The 22,383-nt window shown below is 36.6% G+C and overlaps 1 protein-coding gene across 7 annotated transcripts in view; it reads right to left on the bottom strand.

Moving 5' to 3' along the window:
* Positions 1 to 22,383, bottom strand: part of Lar (tyrosine-protein phosphatase Lar) — a 384,960-nt gene that overhangs the window by 21,883 nt on the left and 340,694 nt on the right. For 3 of the 7 annotated variants that reach the window (XM_072300255.1, XM_019047738.2, XM_019047744.2), the window contains 10 exons: positions 20,510 to 20,785; positions 18,143 to 18,427; positions 15,289 to 15,312; positions 13,616 to 13,716; positions 12,881 to 13,076; positions 12,197 to 12,330; positions 10,453 to 10,609; positions 8,117 to 8,410; positions 3,657 to 3,668; positions 1,806 to 1,951 (listed from right to left, as the gene is read on the bottom strand). In XM_072300255.1, the coding sequence (XP_072156356.1) occupies positions 1,806 to 1,951; positions 3,657 to 3,668; positions 8,117 to 8,410; positions 10,453 to 10,609; positions 12,197 to 12,330; positions 12,881 to 13,076; positions 13,616 to 13,716; positions 15,289 to 15,312; positions 18,143 to 18,427; positions 20,510 to 20,785 (1,625 nt within the window). The remainder of the gene's footprint in view (positions 1 to 1,805; positions 1,952 to 3,656; positions 3,669 to 8,116; positions 8,411 to 10,452; positions 10,610 to 12,196; positions 12,331 to 12,880; positions 13,077 to 13,615; positions 13,717 to 15,288; positions 15,313 to 18,142; positions 18,428 to 20,509; positions 20,786 to 22,383) is intronic. The other 4 variants (XM_019047742.2, XM_019047739.2, XM_019047743.2 and 1 more) reach the window with 4 other exon arrangements.

The following is a 22,383-nucleotide window of genomic DNA, read 5'->3' on the forward strand; positions in this document are numbered from 1 at the left end:
AAAATTTCACTAAGAGATAAAAGATACTGTGATGTTATAATACTGGATTTTGCTCGATGTTTCAAATTATGATGCTAAATGTAAATTAGTAAAACTTCAGCTATCTTCAGGTACTCCAATTTTGGAAGTAAAACTCCAACAGCACTTTTCTTGCTTATACTTACAACACTTTTTCCATCATTTATAACACTCTCCACTCATTTTCAATCACAAATTTATGCCACTTGTGTCACAAATCTGTAAATAGTTATACATATTAGAATATTCTAAGTTACACTACTTCACATGTTGTACCTAGAGAATGAATGTACTTTAACATGTTGCCTGTGGTTGTATAGATCGATATTGAAGTTCCGTTAGTCCCAGACCGGTCATTTCAGCCAGGATGCGGTCACTCACGTGACACTCCCATGAGGACAGCGGCCATCAAAGTTGTGTATGTGCTTTCCTTATGGCTCATAATTTGTATGGATCTAGCAGGAGAATGCACCACTGAACTTTTTTTTGTTTCTAAGGGGGGGGGGGGGGTGTAACGGGGACATTTTCCCCCCGTTTTAAGTTTAAGCTCATGTGAATTAAAAAAATTGAAACAATAAAGTCGCGAACACGCATGCTTGGCACCGCCGCGTCTGCGCCGACGAGCCAAGGAAGAAATCAGCTGACGCTCGGCGTCCGTCCGAGCACCGCGACGCGCCAATAGGGAGCGCTGCGGCAATTCTGTCAATTTTGAAATATTTTTCATTAATTTAAAATTTTAAAAACAAATTGTATTTTAATTTTAACTGTATAGTTCGATAAAAGAAGTCGAGGCAAAGCTAACGATGTAAATTTTATATTTTTTTTTATATATTGTATGCTCACAAAATTGAACGGAACTCGAGCACTTGCTTTTTTTTGAAATTTGTAAATTGGTGGCCTCCCGACCGGACCCATCAATCGGGGGGGATGTTCTGATCCAGCAGACTGTTAAAGCGAGTTATCTAGTACGTCGATTGAGGTGCGGCGAGGTGAGCCTGCATTTCTCCTCTTACTTGTAGATCCTGGCTTGTTATGTCTGCGGTTGGAGCAAATAGGCGGTACGGTGGATAAGGCTTTACCGAAGATTTACTCCAGCTTTGGACTTCTTAGGTTTCGGTTGTGTGGGACGTGGTGCCCGAGCTGAGGTGCATTACCCCTGCAAACGTGATCCTACAGTAGCGGCCTTTCCTCGGTGGAAAGCGCGGAGCGAGGTGCGCGAGTTGAGCTGCATCTCTCTGCGAGTTTTACTGAGAAAAGTAGTAGATCTTAGATTTGGTTGGTAAAATCTTAGAGACGCATTTTACTTTACCTTCCGAACCATTTCCCCTCGAGTTTCGATCAGAATATCCGTAGCATTTTAAGAATGAATTATATGTATACGTGGAAATTATTGATAAATCTCAATTTAAATAAATACTTGTAAGTTGGAAAACACGCTTTCAACCTTTGAAGCAAGTAGTGAAGTAGTGGTGCGCGAGCTGAGCAGCATCAGACGGAACTCTGCTAAATTCCCTTTCCAGTTAAAATTTTCTCTCTCTCAATTTCGATTTAACTCATTATTATTTTTTCTATGGCGCCCGAATCCAGGCATCCCACTGAAGTTATCCGGCACCTCAAGTAACGTTGGCATATCTTATACCAGAGGACGTATGTGCCTCTGATGTCCTGGACCTGCTTCGCAGAGAAGGGGGATTTGCCTCGTTACAGGGGGGACCGTTAAGGTGGTTGGAAAATTATATACCCCGAAACCCATGACAGGGTGCACGATAAGAAAATCCAGAAATTACCTCTTGGGACTCATGCGCTTCTTGAACATGCACTTGGTACCCACGAATGACTCCATTTAAATCTTTGTCTGCGGGTGGTTTCCATCTTATGTGTATTGTTGTTGAATTGATAGCATTCACGACGACTTCTTGAGGGGCACCAGGCACTGTAAATGAAATTCAAAGATTATCAAGAGGCTCTTAGCGACTCAATCCTGATGATTAATATAGACTGCTGCCTAATCTAATGAATTATAACTTGTGAAGTAGAGAGAGCATAATAAATTACTGCTTTATAGAGTTAATTTAATATTTTTGGCTTTCGTTTCTGAATGTTTGAAAAAATTGAACTTTCCATTTTATTCATCAAAATGTGGCTCTAAGAGAAAAAAGAGCTTCCCAGGTAGCTGCGGTGATGGGAAACAAAACTTCCCTTTTCAGACAAGATCCTCAATAATTATGACTTTATTTTTAGATTCTCCAGGCAAAAATAATTTACTGTTGAGATTAAAAATAGTTTGATGCTAGACATTGAACAAGCCAAAAAATAAATACAGTAAGCTGGACTGGTTTTTTTTTTACTGTATTAGGTTGATTCAAAACTAATTAGGTGTGGTTGATTCAAAACTAAGTAGGTGTTAAAAAACAGGTAAACCAACAATACCCTTTAGATACTATTTCAATAGCTTTTGAAACACGACAAATTTTGTCAAATAGTCTCCAAAATATATTTGAGTTTTCTATGATACAGCTGATTGTGAGTATTGAAAAGAGAATTGAGTGGTGAAGTAGAAACATTAAATATAAAATACAACCTGCCAACGATAGGGATGAACATGAGATATTAAATCCATACTGCTCTCTTTTTTACAGATTCTAGATACATACACCGGGTCAGGAGAGGCCAAATTCAAAATTAGGGCTTTTGAACTTTTAAAGGTTAATTATTAACAGGGTCATTTGTTGAAAAAAATTATTTGATATGGAGAAATTATCTGTATGTCTTCAATTGAAAGACGTATTTTAACTAAACAAAGAAGACATGTTTTAAAATTCAAATTAAAATATGATCCTCATATCAGCTTGCTCGATTCTGAATAAGTGCCTGTCTTGGGAGAAAATGCCCTTAGTTTCCAAAAAATCCAAACTGATTGTGAGTTAATGGTGTCCTTGCCAAAATGGAATATTTTCGGTCTATCTAACCTGGGGCACGATCAAGAAGGAAGAAAGATACATTTCTAGAGCATGTGGAATTGAGGAAACAAAAACATGCAATTTGAGGAGAGCACAGTTAAAGTTTTGATGGGACCACGAGACAGGGTACGAATATTTTTTCATCAAAACTAGAAGTGAAATATTTCCAAATCTAGTTCTTCCTTCCCTCAAAATTTAGAACGTATAACTTATGGGCCTTTTTTCCCATTGTCAATCACAGGGACACATGTGCATACACCCCACTCAAAATTAAATAAATTTTAAATTGCTTAAAAACATGAGCTTTGGGGCAGTGATTGGAATCTGTAGTAAAAAGAGATGTTACAGGATGACAACAAGCGTAATGAAAAGGTACAGACTCTCATCGGCATCATTTGATCAATAAAAAAAAAGGAAATGTACGCATAATGTTAAGAGAAAAGGAAATTATTTCTCAAGATCGTCCAGTAAAGAATTTAGGGTGAAAAATGGGTTGAGTAAATTTGAAAAAACTTCAGAGATAGAGGGAAAAAAAGTCGACTAAAAAAATCTGCTGAGAAATTAGAGAAAAAAATCAAGAAAAAGGATGAGGAAGTATATCAAAAATTCAATAAAATTATCTAGGCTAGCCCTAGATATTCTACGACATTCAAAACTTTTCAAAAAGACAATACTCACTCGTGATACCAACTGAAGCCACAAGTTTGTCAAAAAAGCGAGATAGAGCGATAGAAAAAAAAGACACAAAAACCTTAATATTCTCATACGAGAAAATTAATGCATCAAAAATTTCAAAAAACAAATTGTCTTAATTAGAAAAAAATATGTGTTGGTTCAGTAAGTGAAAAAAATTCAGTTATCAACGACCATTATTATCAAAATGCTCTGAAAAACTTGAAAAAGTACCAGCAAAAAGTGACTGGTGGCTTTCCAATGCAAAAAACAAATTTCAAGTCATTCAAAATTTTTGAAAAAGATTTTCTGACCAAAAAGAAAAGGAAAAAATGAAGGAGAGAAAACAAGAAAAATAATGTCAAAAAGGAAAAACTTTGACAAAATTAGGTACATGAAGCCATGAGCAGCATAAGGCAAAGTTTTCATGAAATTCCGTTGAGGAATGACACTAATTAGTCAAGGGATTCAAACCAAAAAAAGGAAAAGAAAGAAGGAGGCGAAGAAAAAAGAAAAATCAAGTCTTTTTCCCTTTAAATTGAATTGAAGCGCGGTGGAGAACGCAGACGGAACTGAGGGAGAAAAATGTTTGAAAATTGTCGGCACAGTTAAAGAAGGGAAGAGAAAAAGAAACATAATAATACCGAAAACGCCCAACCTAGAGAAAATGATGGTGAACAAAATCTCCAGAATCTTGAGATATGTAACGACAAGCAGTTTGAGAAAAAACCTTGGTTGAAAACAACTGACTCGTAGTGCCGTAGAGATAAAAGGTGCTTGACGTAAAAAACATGATTGTGCACGGCATAAGTTGAAAAATGTGAACAATGTGCGACAAAACAGAGCTTTTGCATGCAAGGTGCTGGCTGACGTGATAAATCATACTTTCTTAATTTAAAAAAAGGACACTGATCACACAAGGTCAGACTGATAGACAGCTTATCTAGTCTAAAATGTCTTGTTATGGTTCATTATTTGCCTTGTATTGCAGTTTCGGTATAGTCAGGCTATTTTGGTCACAATCTTTCAACTCAGCAAATATTCGTAAACGTAGATCCTTTGTTCTACTGTCCACTGAAAAAGTCATAGGTAAAGTCATTATAAGTAGATTTTACTTTTGAGGACTCTCTTATTGCAAATGATGATCTGATCCTTTTTGAGCTATTTATTTTACCTATAAGGTTGCGGCAATGAGATCGACTTTTCCAAAACTATGGAGAACAACGTAACATTGAATTTTCTATGACAGAATATTGCACCTGAAAAATACCTGAAGTCTAAGATAAGGTTGTTATATTTCTGCTGTGAACAGAGAAAGACCTTGTGTGATGTAAAAGTGGTTTTAGGAATGAAAATTAAATGACAGGAATAACTCTGTGAGTCAAAAGAAACGGTCAAATTATGAAAAAACTTGACTTGGACTTGGAAATTTCTACATAAACAAGGAGGAAAATTAATTTAAAAAAAAAAAAAAAAAAATATGAGAAAAACAAGGAGAGTTTCAGATGTCCTTTGAAGATACATTAAAATCAGAGACCAACTTGGTAACGTGTTCGGCGATGACACAAGAGTATGGATGGTCATACATAATAAGTGTTGGAATAAAATTAAAATAATAGGAGAAAACTTTATTAAAAATGAAACATCATGAACTTGAATTAGTTTCTGTTTGCTTCATCCTTAAATCTGAGAGAACCATCATGCTTTGATAGACGGATCAAAAAGTTTCCTGAGGTCCTTAATACCTCTGCCAAACTTAAGAGAAAGAGCAGGCAGTTGAGTATTAGCAGTGACACAGAAATTTTAAAACTGTACTCTTATCAAACAATTTTGATTCAAAGGTCGTTCAAAGATAATGGTCAGTTGATTAGTTTTGATACAACTTGGCTAGGTATTGAGGCACAGTTTCTTGAAGGTTGTAGTTTGTACTCTTATGTATTTAATAAGCCATAGAAAAGCTTATATGATTGAAGGCTCACCCGGTTACAACAGTTTTTTGGAGATTTATAAAAAAGAAACCCTTCATCCAATCATAGTTCACGAAAAGGAGAGTTACGCCAAAATTCTGGAGGGGACAATTTTTAAACATCTCCAAAAATTGTTGATAATCAGTGAGTACATAATCATATGAGTTCTTCATGGGCTTGTTGACTTCATAGCAATAAGTTTTGGGTACAATTCACTTATTTGATTGAATACAATCAATATCTTGATAGCTAAAATGGTTTTCTTCCAATCAATCGACTGACATCTGTTTGAGATGACCTTTATAGAAAACAAGTTTGAATGATAGTTTCTGTGATGTATGCACTTTGGCAATTAGCGAATAGTAAAAGAAATTCTTGCTTGTACTTATGGCAGATTTTTAGATCCAAAATACAGACAAGACCCCATTATGAGAAATGGAATCGGCTGTGTCCATTCTCTTTGAGTATTGCTAGGAATCACATTTAATGGAGTTTCTAAGATTCTTCTGATTAGAGATGCCCTCCTAATTATCTCCAATAGAGATCACTTCAATATCCTTCAAGACTAGAGTGTGGGCAAAAATTTTCATTACTAAGCTTAAAGCTTCTCTTAGTGATCTCATCTCTGGCCTATCTACTGGGATGTTTGCATACTGATGAGATTTTCGTGAGCAATAACTTTAACTTAAAAAGGGATGTAACACAGTTGAGTAAAATCACTTTGGTTTACTGCTCATTTGAAATTCTACCTTGTCCCTCTTCTTCGGACCCTCATCCGAGAAATGATAGCAAAACAGACCTTAGGTAGTAGGCCTTTTACTTTACTTTCCTTTCTTAATAAGGGCAAATTAAGAGAGAGAAATAAAAAATGTAGACATAAAAGGAAGTAGGAATGAACCCAATTGATAGTTCATCATTCCTACTTTTTGTTTTTTTGTATTAGGCCTTGAATTAAGAACATGGCCATTGAGTCTAGAAAATAACAGAACAAGTTTAGCCTCATTGTGAGTATTCCATGATTTGCAGACTGCGAATCAAAGTTTGCGTCAGATAACCATGGTCTTGCTGCCATAGTGCTGTAAATTTCCACAACAACAATAGTCCTTAAGATCCAAATTGGAGGTAAAAAACAAGTCGAGAATACTGTGAATGGTACATGAAGGGGTAATGGGACACAATTGCGATGAGGAACCACGCCACAATTTCTCATTGAATGTATGGGTCCATAACGGTAACATTAGTGGCATTCCAGACTTTTCTCATTCCCCAATTTTGATTGCACAAACTAAAGTACCAAACAACATATTTTTCGCAACCTACATGCTGCAGGTAAAACCGAATTTTGGACGTTGTCAAAGATGCCTGGTCATCGTCAACAAGTCCCACTTGCTACAGGGCAACATTTGTTTTAAAAACGAGTAATATGTTTTTCGTGACTGCTTCCATCAGTGTCTCAATTAAAACAACGAATTTTAGGAATTCAGTGTTTTGTGAGCTTTCACTTTTAAATTTGTGTTCTCGTTTCCGTCTTTGGTAGACGATGCTCAGTCGCAATCGGGAACTGCTAACACTGCTCAAAAACTTTAGGGATCATTGACAATGTTTGAATTTTGCTCATTACTCGTAACATATACATGTATTAGGTTGAGAAAAATTTTTGGTCATTGACAATGCAAAGCACATTCAATGTTTTGCTGAGAGCAGTATGACTTCAAAAGTGTTGAAATTCTGTGATGATGTCTTGGAAATAGTATTTATGAGAAGTTCTCTTCAAAATTATAAACTCCCTTCATTTTTAATTAATTTGTATTAATTTGACATAAAGTGCTTTACCAATTGCTTGATTAGATTTTATAGAGTGGATGAATACGTTGTAATGAACCTATCTGCTGATCAGCTAGAAAGAAAGCTCCAGTAGGAGAGATTACATTGATCGCAAATCAACTTTTCAGGCAGCACTGATAAAGTTCTTCTTCTTTTTTGCTAATTAAGTTCTTAAGATTGATCTCATACAGAAGCTCTAAATGTTTTTAATGAGGACAGCTTCCCTCGGATTTTTTGAAAGCTCAGAATGACGAAAAGTGCAGTTAATCCATCTCTGGGACTAAAATTTCTTATGCTACAACTGATTGATTCCAAGAAATCTGAGTAAAATGTATTCTGTTATTTCTCTTGAAACAGAGGAAAAATGAAAGAAAGACGTAGAAGAAAGATGTTGATGGCCAGAACCAGATAGAAATAGCTGGGAAGAGTCAAAGGAGAAATCCTTTGAGAAAAGAAATATTTTTTTTTTTTTTGCGATTGCTGTCATGAAATTGCAAAGCTTTTAACATGCATCAAACGATGAGCTTCCCTCAAACACCCTGATTCCTCACTCAACAGATTAGTTGAAGCAAAATTAGTTAAATTCTTTTGATAGGTTGTTCGCACAAAAACCAACAGAATCGTTTCATTTGTTCTTGGTAGCAAAAGTTAAATGAAAGTAAAAATCTAACATACCATCTTCATGAGTTCGGACAGTGATGGGACTGGATGCAGGCCCATCGCCTACAGAGGTACCAGCATGCACCCAGATCCGATAATCAGTCCAGCGTTTTAATTCGTCCAAAATAAATGATGTTCCATTTAATGTGACAGTGTCAGCTTCGGAATCGGGTCTACTGGAATCTACGTATTGTAGCTTGTAGTACACAATGCGCCCAGTACGGTCGACAGGCGGTGGCTCCCAACTCACTCGGATAGAGGTTGGGCCCGTGGCTTCCCCTGATACATTCTGCGGTGGAGCTCCGGGGACTGCAAGTACCCATTCTTACATTTTAACAACTAACTAAATTGTTTCACATGAGGTAAACATAAAAAGGAGGACAAAACAAGAAAAAATTTGGAAAGGGAGTATGATCAGGACTGTAAACCGGTGGCAAGGCGTGAATGATCGATTATCGATATTTCCCCACTTGAAGCTATGGTAAAGAATCAATTACTAAGGTGTTTAGTGAAAACATCCTGTTTATTGATCCTTTTCTTTAGGTTTAAATGGCAGATCAATTGATACATCGCAAAACACGCCACGCCACTGCTGTAAATTGAAAATAAAACTTGGGCGATTTAGAAAAAAAATAAATAACCTAATTCCATTATTTTTCCTGTAAATAATACACTAAAATGGGAGAAGATATTCAAAAAAGAAAAACAATTACTTGGCAAATTCAAGTGGGGGAAAAAGTAAATAAATAAATGATGAAATGATAAACATAAAAAAAAACAAAATCAAAGAATGAGTCATATCTCGTGATGTTTATCGTATTGAGCAGTTAAAGGGTCATCGATTGTCTCCTTGGCAATAATATGAATCGAACAATTTTATTCGATCATGCGAATACTCATTCATGAGTAAATTTTAACTAAACCACAAAAAACTGCATCTATGAACAACATACATTTTGTATTGCTGCCATATAATGTCCAAAAAAGAGATAAAGGGATATAGAAAAAAAAAAAGAAAAAAAAAGAAAAAAAAAAAACAGAATTTTTACCATTTTAATAAGGAAGGCAGTAGTAAAAAAAGATAAAAATCTACTATGGAGAATAAAAAGGGGAGGGGAAGGACAAAAAGGGGGTTTATAATTGAGAGGACAGGAATTGTGCAGATTAACATGTTATGACACAAAAGAACACATGAAAATTTGGTGTTTGAATTAGTGCAGACTAGTTTAACAGAGGGTGCATGGTGCTTTAAAGTGCAATTGGAAATTAAAGGTGCACAGACTTCTACTTCAAAAACTGTGCTTACACTCACGAATTGCCATTTGTGTGAATACAATACCTTATATCTTGATTGCACGCAGACCTTCAAATGATAAAGGTTTTCAAATTGTCGCCCAGCTGACAAAGAGTGTAACTCAATTCCTTATAAATGACTCTGAACCTTGTGGGTATATACTCATAACAAGGCTCCGCTAGAAATGAAGCTACGCTCTTTCATCAGATCAAAGACAACAATTAATGAAAGTTGAATATGAACGATGGACCATGACAAACTTTCAGAGCCCACAATCTTTTACTATTGCATTAGCAATAGTTTTTCAAAATCTTTAAATTCATAGTCTAAAGCTCTTGCTGAAATTATGAAGTTTTGGAAAGTATAAAATTGAACAATTTTCTAACAATTGTTTTTTTTTTTTACAAGAAGGTTAACTGAAAACATTTGGACAACGATATCCAAAATACCCAAAAAGGAAGAGTCACACATGTACTCCGGCATGTCCAAATAGAAAAAATCTGTCTACAAAGAAAGTTTTGATTAAAAAAAAAAACAAAAGTGTGCAAAAGTACATAATATTGACTATGCGTTTTTCATTTAAAAACTCTCTTTGAAGACGGACACCTTATGATTGATGACATCAACTTTAACTATATTGGGTGAATCTTCTTACTCCCCTTCATGGGCAGTTCTGTTCTCCAATTCCCATGAACTTACTGAAAGTATGAATAACTGGCGAAAAATTTGGTTCCATCTTATTTTATATCTTTAAAGAGGTGAATCATAATTGATTATTGTTATAATGAAGAGAACATAAGTCAACTTACGACTTGTTCAATAATACCAATTTGTTGAGGATCAAATTCAACTCACATCTTTGAAACTTTCCTCCTTTTAGTTCAGACGTACAAAAATGTGAAAAAATGGTGCTCATAGTCAGAAGTGTTTAGAGCATGCTTGAATCAACACTATGTCAGACAGTTTAAAACGGTGCATTTTTGAGAGTAAGTTTCAAAATCCTACCTTTTAACCCAGCTCATTGAATTTTTACAATTTTTCGAAAGTTTGGACTTACCATACTCCTTTGTGCGGACGGCTATAGGAGGTGTTGTAGCACCTTCTCCTCTCTGTGATCTTGCCGCCAGCCAGATGTAGTATAAAGTATTCGGATATAAATTTGTGAGTGTGTAAGTTAAGGCAGAGGCGTTTAAGATTCTCCTATGATGCTTTTCCTGCAGAAAAAAGAAATTTTCATTGAAACAACTAAAATGAAGTATATGATTCTGTACATGACAAATAAAATAGAGTCCTTTTTGATTTTGTATGTATTTATAAGTCGCTTTTACGGCGCGTTAGGGCGATCTGAGATGCCTACCAGCCACAGGAATCTGTCATGGTAAAGATCCTCCGGAAGCTGGCATCTCTCCATCTCTTGACGGATGCCCTCTACCCACCGTTTGGCTGGACACCCTCTCTGACGTCTACCTGGAGGGACCCACTCCAACACCTTCTTCAGCAACCGGGTATTAGTCATCCTCTGCACATGCCCATACCATACCAACTGCTTGGTCATGATATCAAGCGCAATTGTCCCCTTAACACCCATTATCTCCCAGAGACGTTCATTCCTGATACGTTCTCTCTTTGAGATTCCAGCCGATCTTCGCCAGAAATCCAACTCTGTCTTTAGTTTTGATATCTTTCAATTTATGCTGGTACAGGTAACATCGATTCCACAAATAAATATCCTTATACATCATTATGGAGAGGAGGTACACTTGATAGTTTGATTAGCCTATGCTCAAATGGACTGCATTTTGCAATTTGGAACTATAAATTCTGGCTCTTCTGGAAAAACACTTGCGAGCATAAGGAAACTAATGGCACATACGTTGTTTTTAAACCAGGCTAGAATTTGTAGTTCTAAATCGCAAAATGTAGTCCAAGTGTTCTAGGGCCACCTTCCGCAATCTACACTTAATATTTATGAATTTAGAAATCGTTGCCAATGCTTAGTTACATGTCATCACTTTCCAGCCTAAGAGTCACAAGTGCCATTTATGCTTGAACACTATGTTTTCCGACATCTTGATATGTTTTGATGTTTTCTCTAAAACTTTAGCACACTTTCATAAAAATTTCAGAGATTAATTGAATTGGGACGTGCGAAAACCATTAATGTCCATTTTTCCAGTTTTCAGTTTTTTGAGTTCATACTATTTAAGAGTGATACAACCATAAAAGTGATGAAAGGACTCGTTTTGGGATTAAGGAAACCTGGAGATGAATATTAATGCCACTTTTGTGGTTGCATCTAACTCCGAAAAGTATTATTAACTCCAAAAAACTGAAGACTGGAAAAATGGACATTAGCGGTTTTTGCACATCCCGATTCAATTTTCATGACTAAGGAAAAATTAGGTAAAATTGCCAAGTTACCCTGTTTACTAGTTTTCTGTAAAAAATTGGGCAAGTTAGAAAAGTTTAGCAACAAAAAACTCTTGAGATACCTTGGCCGGAAGGTGACGATAAAACGAAATGAAATGAATGACGATTTTGTTCTCGCAGCGCGACAAAAGCACAGCAAACTAATGAAAAAACTCAGTAACCAGGTCAATAATGTTGATAGCAAAAAAGGTGCAAGTGGTCACTGTCAGTCTGCTGTTATTAGTTTAATGATTGTCAGCTTGTCATTAGTTATCATGAGTATCTGACACAATTTTTTCAGGGTCCGGCCTATGAGTCCTTTGAGGCACCTTCTGATACTTCTGTGTCAGACCGTAAGCCTAATGAGGCATGCGTGTTAAATATATACTTACATTTGAATAGGTATCATTCCAATACAGTTCGTAGCTGATGATATTTCCTTCCGAGTGAGACGGTTTTGTCCAGGACAACGTTACACTTGTTTCTCCAGTATCTGTGTAATTTAGATCTTGAGGTTGACTTGGCACTGAAATAAAGCATTGATATGAATCAATTACTGCTTCCATAATAAAATAACACACATATTCTAGTATGTAGTAATAAGTGCTCACAATTGGGTTGAATCAACACATCAAATATAAAAATTCATAGAACTCTCCTCACACACATGCTGAGATCAGCTCTTCACAAGACGTATCACCGACCTTTTATACTGATTCCTTTTGAGTTAAACAAAAAACTCTGTCTGATTTCAGCTTTTTCACCCCTTGGAAATGTTTTTTTGAAATTTTTGATTTTTTCACTAAATTTTGTGTCACCAAAACTGTATCATGACCCTGCAAAAATTCCTGACCAATATTTTGGGTTTCTATGTCCAAAACTTGATAAAAAAGTAATAAATAAATATAATTTATAAATGAATATAAAAAAAAGAACTTCAATAACAGAAGAAACAGGTGACATTCTCCATTGTTCAACACTGTCAGGAGTGCATAGATGTTGTTGTTGTTGCAGAGATTGATAGTCAGAAATAGAGACAAGAATACGAAATGTAAAACTAGAAATGAATATGATACCTCCTTGCTGTGTTTTAACTTGAACAGGATCTGATAACGGACCAGGGCCAACACTGGTAAACGCCTGGACACGGATGGTGTAAATTGCGTGAGGGGTGAGTTCGCTGATTGTCGTTAGCTCATTACTATCCACCATTTGTGAATCCCAAGAGGACATTGGCATTTCAGGCTTCAGTGTATAGTATACCTTGTAACCCTGGAAACCATAATTAAAAATAAAGTTTACGTATGCATGTAGTGACTAGCAAATATTTGCAAGAACTAGCACTCAGGCCACAACCACACAGCTACTATCTAACTACGATACTAATCACGATACTAATCATCCTATCATGCTTACTTTATTCTTTTGAATTTTCGAACTTTTTTGTATCCTCATCATGATCCACTAACTTCCAAAAAATTCGTTTCGAAAAGTTATATTCCTTCATTCGAAAACATGGTATTTAAAACTGTGAATTACACACTATACCTCCAAATCTGGCGTCCACATTAACCATTCTAATAGAGGCAACCTAGTCTTTAAATTTCTACAAGTTAGGGAAATTCACCTTAATTTTGAAACCAAGTATACCTTGAGAATTTGTACCTGGGCTCTGAATTTAGAGTAGGTAGAGTTACGGTACATCATCGGTCGGCAGGTTCACTACCGAGGATAATGGGGAGCTTTCTTTTAAAAAAAATACTAATATTGCAATAAATTTGAGAAAGAGTGTATATGCAGCAGGTACGTACCGTGATTTGTCCATTCTGTGTTTCAGGAGCATCCCATTGAATGACCATGGTACTGGAGCTGAGAGGCCTCACTTGCACATTCTTCGGAGCGGTTCCAGGTTCTGCGCAATAGACAATCAACACATGTATTTTTAGAATAAACTGAAGTCATATAAAACCGTTTGACAGGTCGTAAAACAAATATTGACGGTGAAACTACCAGACCACCTACCTCGTTTGCAGTAGTCAAAAATCTCCGATCTCATTTTATTTCTTTTAAAGAGAACAGATGAAAATCATTTCTTGAAGTTTTCACAGAATTTTCTTCGTGCAGAGAGAAAAAGGGTCGGGAAATAATTGGGAAATGTAAAAGGCTCGAATCTGATCGAATTTGACAAATCCTCAGATGGACCGCTACTTTCTAGAAAAAATTTTGTGAGAAGTGATGCAGGAGATCTCTAGATCTTACTGACGCAATAAATTGCATCTTTTTATAAATATATGGATAGAAGATAAGGCTTATACCAAAAAAAGAACCCTGCAAAGTCTAGAATAGAAAAGAATTTTGAAGAAAAACCAAGGCACCGTACAGAAAGAGACAATGAGGTTCTGCAGAAGCAATTAAAATACATTCCGTGAGAGCAAGGAGCCAATTTTTCAACGATAGGGTCCAGAGTAGCATCGATTGATAAATGACGGCTTCATGGATTAAGGTCAATCAATGAAGAAGTGATGAAGTTTCGATAGATAACTTGTGCAAATAAATTTAAAGAGAAGCAAGAATACCCACTAGGTGAGACATTCCCTTTACCTAAGCTGCGAACTATTATTAGTCTCAACTAAGAATGAGTTATAGTTAATACAGGTAATATTTCATCAGAGAAGAAAGAACTACAAGAAATGCATGTGCAGGCATGGTCAAAAATGTAAAATGGCTTCTCCTTAATCCTCTAGAAATTGCAACTATTCAAACATGCAATATCCCAATTTTCAGTCTGAATTTCTCAAAATTGTGTAAGGCTTACAATATTTCATTTGTTTTGTGGACATATTGTGACTCTAAATTTCAAACATTCAGAATTTCATCTACACTTATAGACAGACATTTTAAAAATGATTTTAAATTATGGATATGTTTCTTCCTGGAGCTTTGATTCTCGTGCTGTGATTTCGAAAGGGCGTTGCATCATAATACATTTTATCTATAGTCATCCTTCTTAGAGATAAGCAAAAGTATCCTGATGTAGCCAAACAGTTTCGTCAGACATGTAACCATGGATAAAGTATGAATCAAATCATTAAAATACTCGCTTTCTTTGTGAAAGCATAAAATTTACGCTTATTCACTTTGATAAAAACCTATGAATCGCATAATCTGTCCTCTAATAAATCAATATTAGGAGCACACTCATATTTGGACGTATTTATTATGCTGAAAGGAAATATGTTAAACGCAAACCCTATACATAAATACGTCCATTTATCAGTCTTATGTAGATGTTTTGAGTTTTTAAAGTGTTTACATATTGCATTCTAATGAAATGTTACAAAGGTTACAGATAGTGTAATGCTACTTTAAGATATGAATATATCTTGTCCATATACCCAATTATCTAGGAATAATCTTACAAAAGAACTGTCCTAAATTACTTAACTATTTAAAATTAGATAAAGCAGTATTGAAATTTACTTACTTGCACCTCCAAAAGAAGAGTCAGCTATGCAAAAGGACAGATCAAGAGAGTCATTAGTTAGGTAGATAAGACAAATGTGCATAGAAAATTCATTACAAATTATTCAGGAATCGAGTGCAAGAAGGGTACTTCTCAGTTTCATCATTTCAAAATCTCCTATGAAACAGTTCCACCTTCAGGGAAAAGTAAATACTGGAAGGTGAATTTACAAATTTATAGACTATTCCTCATTATTTTATGATATCCTGTGCAAAATTTTCAGGTAAAATCAACAAAAAGTTACCTTACAAAAGGTAGAGAGAAAGGAGAAAAAATTGGCGTTGCCTCTTCAACTTTGTAACAGAGAAGTGCCCTTGTCATACCCAAAAGCTTACTTTATTTGTTTATTGAAAAAAGAAAAAGAAAGTAGAAAGTAACTGAGGTTTTTCTGGTGTCTTATAACACCCTCTTTTCTGATACAGTTACCGAATCCCTTCACCAAAAAGTTAAACAAACCATACAAATATGTACAAGTTGAATTTTTGTTTTTGTAACTTAATTAAAACTAAAAAACTAAAACTTCTGGGATTATTTTATCTTAGTAATATGCTGAGATGAAAAAGTATCTTTCAAAACATACAAATATTTGATTTTTTTTTTAAAGAAAGGTCGAACCTTGAAGTCTCCTAAATATAGAGTAAGAATAAAACAGAAAAACTTATGAATCTATTCAATTTATAATATCGAAAGAAAACATAGAACACGGAGTACGGAAGGAATCAAATCTAAAAGATAAAAAAAAAATATTAAAAAAAATATCCATAACCTTGAAGGTAAGTTTCTTCGAGACAAGAGAGACTCATCTCATGAAAATATTAGGAAAAGTTCACAAAGATCCATTGAAAGAGAGAAAGAAAGAAAAAACATGCATGAGGAAGAAAAGACAGCGGATTATATTGCGGAAATTTGAGAGTTGAAAAGTGGAATAGTATAAATTTTCTCTTCAAAAGCAAACATTAATACTCAACAGGTGAAAGCAACGGCCAAAGAGGGGCCGATATAAGATACGAAAAAAATTTGAAAGCCATCTGTGAAAATTCAGATCAACTTCAACCTTTCCACAGAAGAGGAGAGACAATCGTAAATACTTTTTTCATACAAATAAGAAATTGGTGAAATAATTTCCTGTAAAACATACAGATTTGAAGATAATTCAATAGAGTGGGATGGAAGAGGAGATATAAGGTAGGATATCGAATGACTGCTATAGTTACCATGAAATTCCGCACACAGCATAAATGTATCTGAAAGCGAATCTGATACACTGGACAACTCAACACATTTCCAAAAATACGCAAATTATGTGAGGACAGAGGAGAGAATGAAAGGATTGGAAAAATTTAAGTTGAATCAATGTTGTTTGTACAAAACACGAAAAAATGGGAAAAATCAAAAATCGATCAAAACACAAAAATGTGCTCAAACAAAAACCAAAGAGTGCGACAGTCTTCAAAAATACATAAACTGTTACTTCAAAATACAAAAACTTTACTTACATTAATGATCAACAAAATAAAAGATGACTCCAAAAATGGATAAGGCATGAAAAATTATTACAAAAACCGTGAAATAAACTGACAAATCTGAAGAGACATTATAAAATTCAAAATTTCTTCAAAAACTTGAGTTCACGAGTCAAAATAGGATGATTGTAGGAAAATACCTTTCAAAAATTTTCAGAGGGAAATCAACGACTCTCAGCAAGGCTGAGGCGCATTAGGAAAAAATGCTTCTTCTTTATTACTTTCTGATTTGAAGAAAAAAAAACAAATCAAAGAAATTGAAAGAAAATTTTCAGGAATATTCACCCTTAAAAATCCTACTACTTTGTACTTGGCAAGAAACATAGAGTTAAATTCTGATATTATTTTAGTCATTACCATTTATTTTTAAAACATAGCCTTGGTTGTGGAGACGCATTGAGAGACGAACAACGCTATGCACATGAAAACTTTCATGGGAAGAACAATGGAACCAATGAGAGGAGCAACATTTTTTCAAAAGCTTAAAGAAGCCTCTAAAGTATCCATCTTACTTGATATGTGATACCATACGACAAAACAGCATGTTTAGGGTGTCTAGTGGTATCTCATCATCAATCCTTGCTTTTTCTTATTTTCCAATACATCTCAAAAAATTATTCTCTTCTAGGAGCTCCCTTGCTATTTAATTGCCTTCCATTAACTTGTACCTAACTACCCCTGAAATTACTCACTCCCTCGGATTTCCTGAAATTCTTGCTTTCATATTATCTTTTTCTCGCTTGCTCTTCATTTTGCACTCACATCAAACTCCGAGGAGAACAGAATTTCGTTACCTGACACATAAATAGATAAATTGTCAGTCATTGACCATTAATAGTTTTCTTAGTATGCTTTTTAACAATCTTTGATATTCAAAAACGAGCACAATAAACATACAATGCTGGAGGAATGAACGAAACATTTGAGAAAAATTGAGATTTTCTAAGAGCAAAATATCATGAAAGTATGTAGAGAAATTGCACACCTTCATGGCTATTTTTATAATTTATCGCAAAAATCATGCGCATTTGCACCTTCTTACATACATCCCATACATCTCCCATACTTGGTGCTCAATTTTAATATCCATGCTTTTTAGTTTATCTGTACTTTTCCTGTGCGATAGAAGCATTGTTATTAATGTCCATGAAAATGCGATGCCTGGTGACATTTTTGGCAAACACAACTCAGCAGTAGCAATGACAACTTAGACTTTGGATTTAAGACTAAAACATAGCTGCCTATTCAAGACCTCATGAATCATTAATCAGAAGAGGATAAACTCAACTTACCAGTTTCACCAGTGGTGACAAAAACAGGAGCTGAGGGTGGACCCCTGCCAAGGGAATTCACAGCCACAATGAAAAACTCATAACCGGTGTATGGAGACAGACCACGAACCGTATAATGAAGGGAAATAACACCAGAGATCTCACTGTATGCTTGATTGGTTGATTTCTGCTTGTACTGGATCACATAGTACTGAAGATCATCAGGGCCTGGAGCTTTCCATGTTAATACAACGCTTGTAGCCGTAACTTCCGATACTCGTACATCAGCCGGAGGCCCGGGTAATGCTGAGGAAGAGAAAAAACAGAAATGTATGAGAATGAAGAAAATGAAATTTTCAGCTATTTGTCATGAAAACAATGTTATGAATGCTCTCTTAGTTGAATTGAACTACCATAGATGTGCTTCGATCCTTGATCATCCAATCTTGTACATAAATAATCTGTGGATATCTCCGAGGACTTTGGACAAAATATGAAAACCGAAATAATAATTGGTGGAGCTGTCCACCTTTGGTGGGATCAGAGCCATTGACATTGCAAAGGAGGTAAAACCTGATAAATTTCTGTTTTAGTGAATTTTTATTGAAACAAAGAAAGATTTAATAAAAAAGTTTAAACTTACAGGCAACTTTATCATACGTTGCAAAATTCCTTGTTCATGGTCATAACCATATTGTCATAAATGTGACCATGTGAAAAATTGCCAAAGTACATATACACATACATAGAAGTCGCTCCTACGACGCACTCGGCGATCTGCGACTCCCAAACGCCACATGTGCCTACCTTCCTAAAGGTTATCGGGCAACTGACAACGTAACATTTCTTTGTCTACGCCCTACCCTGCTGCTGCCATCCCTTCATAGGACGACCCCATCGCCTGTTCCTAGGTGGTACCCAATCAAAAACTTGCCAAAAAGCCGGGGTACAAAAGGTGAAACATTTCTATACTTGGAGTAAAGGCAAAAATTTCTGAGTCTACCTATATATACCCAAATAAGGTCATGAACTAAAACCTCAGGTGACATCATCGATGACTGTTTTATCAGTAACTGATATATCTGTTGTTGCTCTCTTAGTCCAAGGCTCTTAATCCAAAGAACCCGGAGGAGTAGATAAAACCATAGCCATACGTCGCACAGTGGATCGAGTAAATTAGAGTGGTCTGACATGAAATTTTTGACTAAAACTGCATATTTTCATGTTTATTTTGTCACATTTTAAATTTCAAGGGGTGCTGTTAGAAGCAAATTTTACGAGGAAACCAATTAAACCACTTTTAGAATCTCAAATTTGTGTATAAACGGAGTTATAAGCGTCTAAAGTTTCTAAATTTTGTCCGACCTCTACTATAGACTTGATCCACTGTGCGGCGCGGCGTGCTGCTAGCGCGCCTGGCGCCTACAAACCTACCGGGATACTTCACGCATTACGCAATGTTTGAAGTACCTCGATAAATAGGCTATCTCTCTAAATCTGCATGTTTTGATGTTTATTTTGTCACATTTTAGATTTCAAGGAATGCTGTAAGAAGAAAAGTTTACGAGGAAACCATTGGAGCTACTTTTAGAACTTCAAAGTTTATATGAACGGCGTTATAAGCGTCTGAAGTTTCTAAATTTTATCCGAGCTCTCCTATTGACTCGATCCACTGTGCGGCGCGGCGTGCTGCTGGCGCGAAACGCGCACTGGCGCCTACAAACCTACCGGGATACTTCACGCATTACGCAATGTTTGAAGTATCTCAATAAATAGGCTATCTCTCTAAATCTGCATGTTTTGATGCTTATTTTGTCACATTTTAGATTTCAAGGAGTGCGAGTGCTGTAAGAAGAAAATTTTACGAGGAAACCATTGGAGCCAATTTTAGAACCTCAAAGTTTATATAAACGGCGTTATAAGCGTCTAAAGTTTCTAAATTTTATTCGACCTCTCCTATAGACTGGATCAGTGTTCGAAACTCACAGGCGACAGCGCGCCTAAAAAATCGGCCATGGCGCCTAAAAAATGAAGGCTCTGCGCCAACGTGGCCCTTAAAAATTGCCCCCTAAAGATCTGAATTTTCATATCAGGTGATCATTCGAAATAATCAGCACTACAAGTGAAAGCTTTTTCTATTCTTCACGATTTCATCCTTTGCGCTTTTGTCTTTCCCAAGTTACAGCTACTTACTAGTTCTTTTACGGAGACATCTTGCATCTACCTTTTCACTAAATGCGCCGTAATATATGGGCAAAAAGTATATTTGGCCCCTAAAAAATCTTCAATGGCGCCTAAAATCGGGCTTGATGCGCCACTTGGCTCCTAAAACTCAAATGTGAGTTTCGAACGCTGGACTCGATCCAGGGTGCGTGGTGCGGAACTTACATTGAACTTTGACGATGGTGGTGGTTTCGATGCTGCCGATGGCGCTGGCGGCGATGCAGGTGTAGTTGTCGGACTCCTTGAGGTTCTCCAGCTCGAGGACGCTTTTGCCGACGGGGAGGTTGTCGTCGGACGAGAGGTCTTCGGCGGGGCCGCGGCGCCACTTGACCAGCGGGAGCGGCGACCCGGCCGCCACGCACGTTAGGTTGATGCTGTCCCCCAGAGTCACCTGCACCACCGGCGGCGGAGGGATCGTGAAGTGAGGCGGCACCTTCCGATCTGCAACACAAAGAAAATAATTGATTAGAAACATCCTCCTGAAAATGTGAATTACGGGTGACGAGAAGATGCGAAAAGGGCAAAAAAATGAACGTGTGCGAACAACTCGAAACAGACGGATTCAAAACCAAAGCCATCCTCGATGGAGACGTTGCATGTGTGAGGGATTTGCGATTTGACTGTTGGTTCTGGTGTAAAAGTTCGCGAGAAACACGATGGTGCCACTGGTTTTCTCTGAAATCGACTCCCAAGCTCAAAAAAAGCTCTCAAGTTGATAGCAGGCCGATATGCTGCGCTCCTGGTATGCCACGGTAGATAAAATCAGGTACTAATGGGCGGAGACTCAGTCCAAAATGGAATGAGAATTAGGCGATTAGGTTAGTTTTATACATTTTGACCACTGTATAGGGCAATTTTCAACATCAGCGCTGCTCGACGAAACATCGTAAATGTAATATGTGTAATACTGCCGTGCTAGGGAAGAACGCCGTGTGAACATTCGAGAGTTGCCAAATTTCCCCGGGTAAAACATGTATTTTTGACGAAATCTATGTATATTTTTCCTTGAAATTTTTAGATGTTTTAGATTGAATTGCGTACAAAAAAGTCTCAAAAATTCGAAGAAAAATATTTACAATTCCCCAATAAATTCGTATTTTATCAGAGGAAATTTGGCGATGCCTGAAGGTTCATACGGCGTTTTTCCTTGGCACGGCAGGATACGGGTAAAATGTGCACCGTCGTGATGACGAAATAACTCTTTTTAGCTAATAAACTACAGAGAACGAGGGGAGAGAGGGAACGGAGAGCGTGGCACGTGAAACGAGGGGGAAAAGGTAAAAAATTTGAGTTATTTTAAACGAATCAGCGCGTCAAGAGGTTGACGGGAGGTTTTCACTTTCGATTTCTTGGCCTCGTTAACGTCCGCCCCAGAATGACATCCGCAGTTCTAGACTCTCGTTGAAACACCTCTGCGACATTTCTTCAGCGACTCCTTTCAGTCGAGGTTAGCAGTGCTTCGAGGTCGAGGAAAACAGGCTTCAGCCTCTTTAAGAGTTGGAGCCACGCTTTCGAAGGGTTGGGTTTGCAAATTAAAAAGGAAACACTGAAAAATATAATTTACAGGACGCATCCCTCTCATTCTATCACGCTCAGGAAGAACGCCGCGCCGTACGGACCCTGGGACGTTGCCAAATTTCTTTCGATAAAATACGACATTTCTGGAAAACTTGTGACATTTATCTTAAAATTATTCTTTAAAAGACTATTCAAGGAAAAATATTCATTACTTTTTTATAAAAAATTGTTTTATTGTAAGAAATTTGGCAACCTGCGAATACTCATACGGTTTTCTTCCTTCGCACACAGGATTATCCTGTAGCTTAAAACCGATGTTTTGTGACTATCTGCTGGCAGCACCGCGATGAACTTCGCTTTTTTGACGGATTTATCTTCTAGGGAACGCAAAAATCTCTAGTACTGCAAGGCACTGAATATACAGGGTGATTCAGACCACTGACCTTTCCTAAACATCGGACACCCTTTAAATCTCGTGGGTAGACCACAAGTCAGAATTACAATTAAACTTCCACAACAAA

Source organism: Bemisia tabaci, chromosome 5 (genome assembly GCF_918797505.1).
Source record: "Bemisia tabaci chromosome 5, PGI_BMITA_v3".
Taxonomy (NCBI): Eukaryota; Metazoa; Arthropoda; class Insecta; order Hemiptera; family Aleyrodidae; genus Bemisia; species Bemisia tabaci.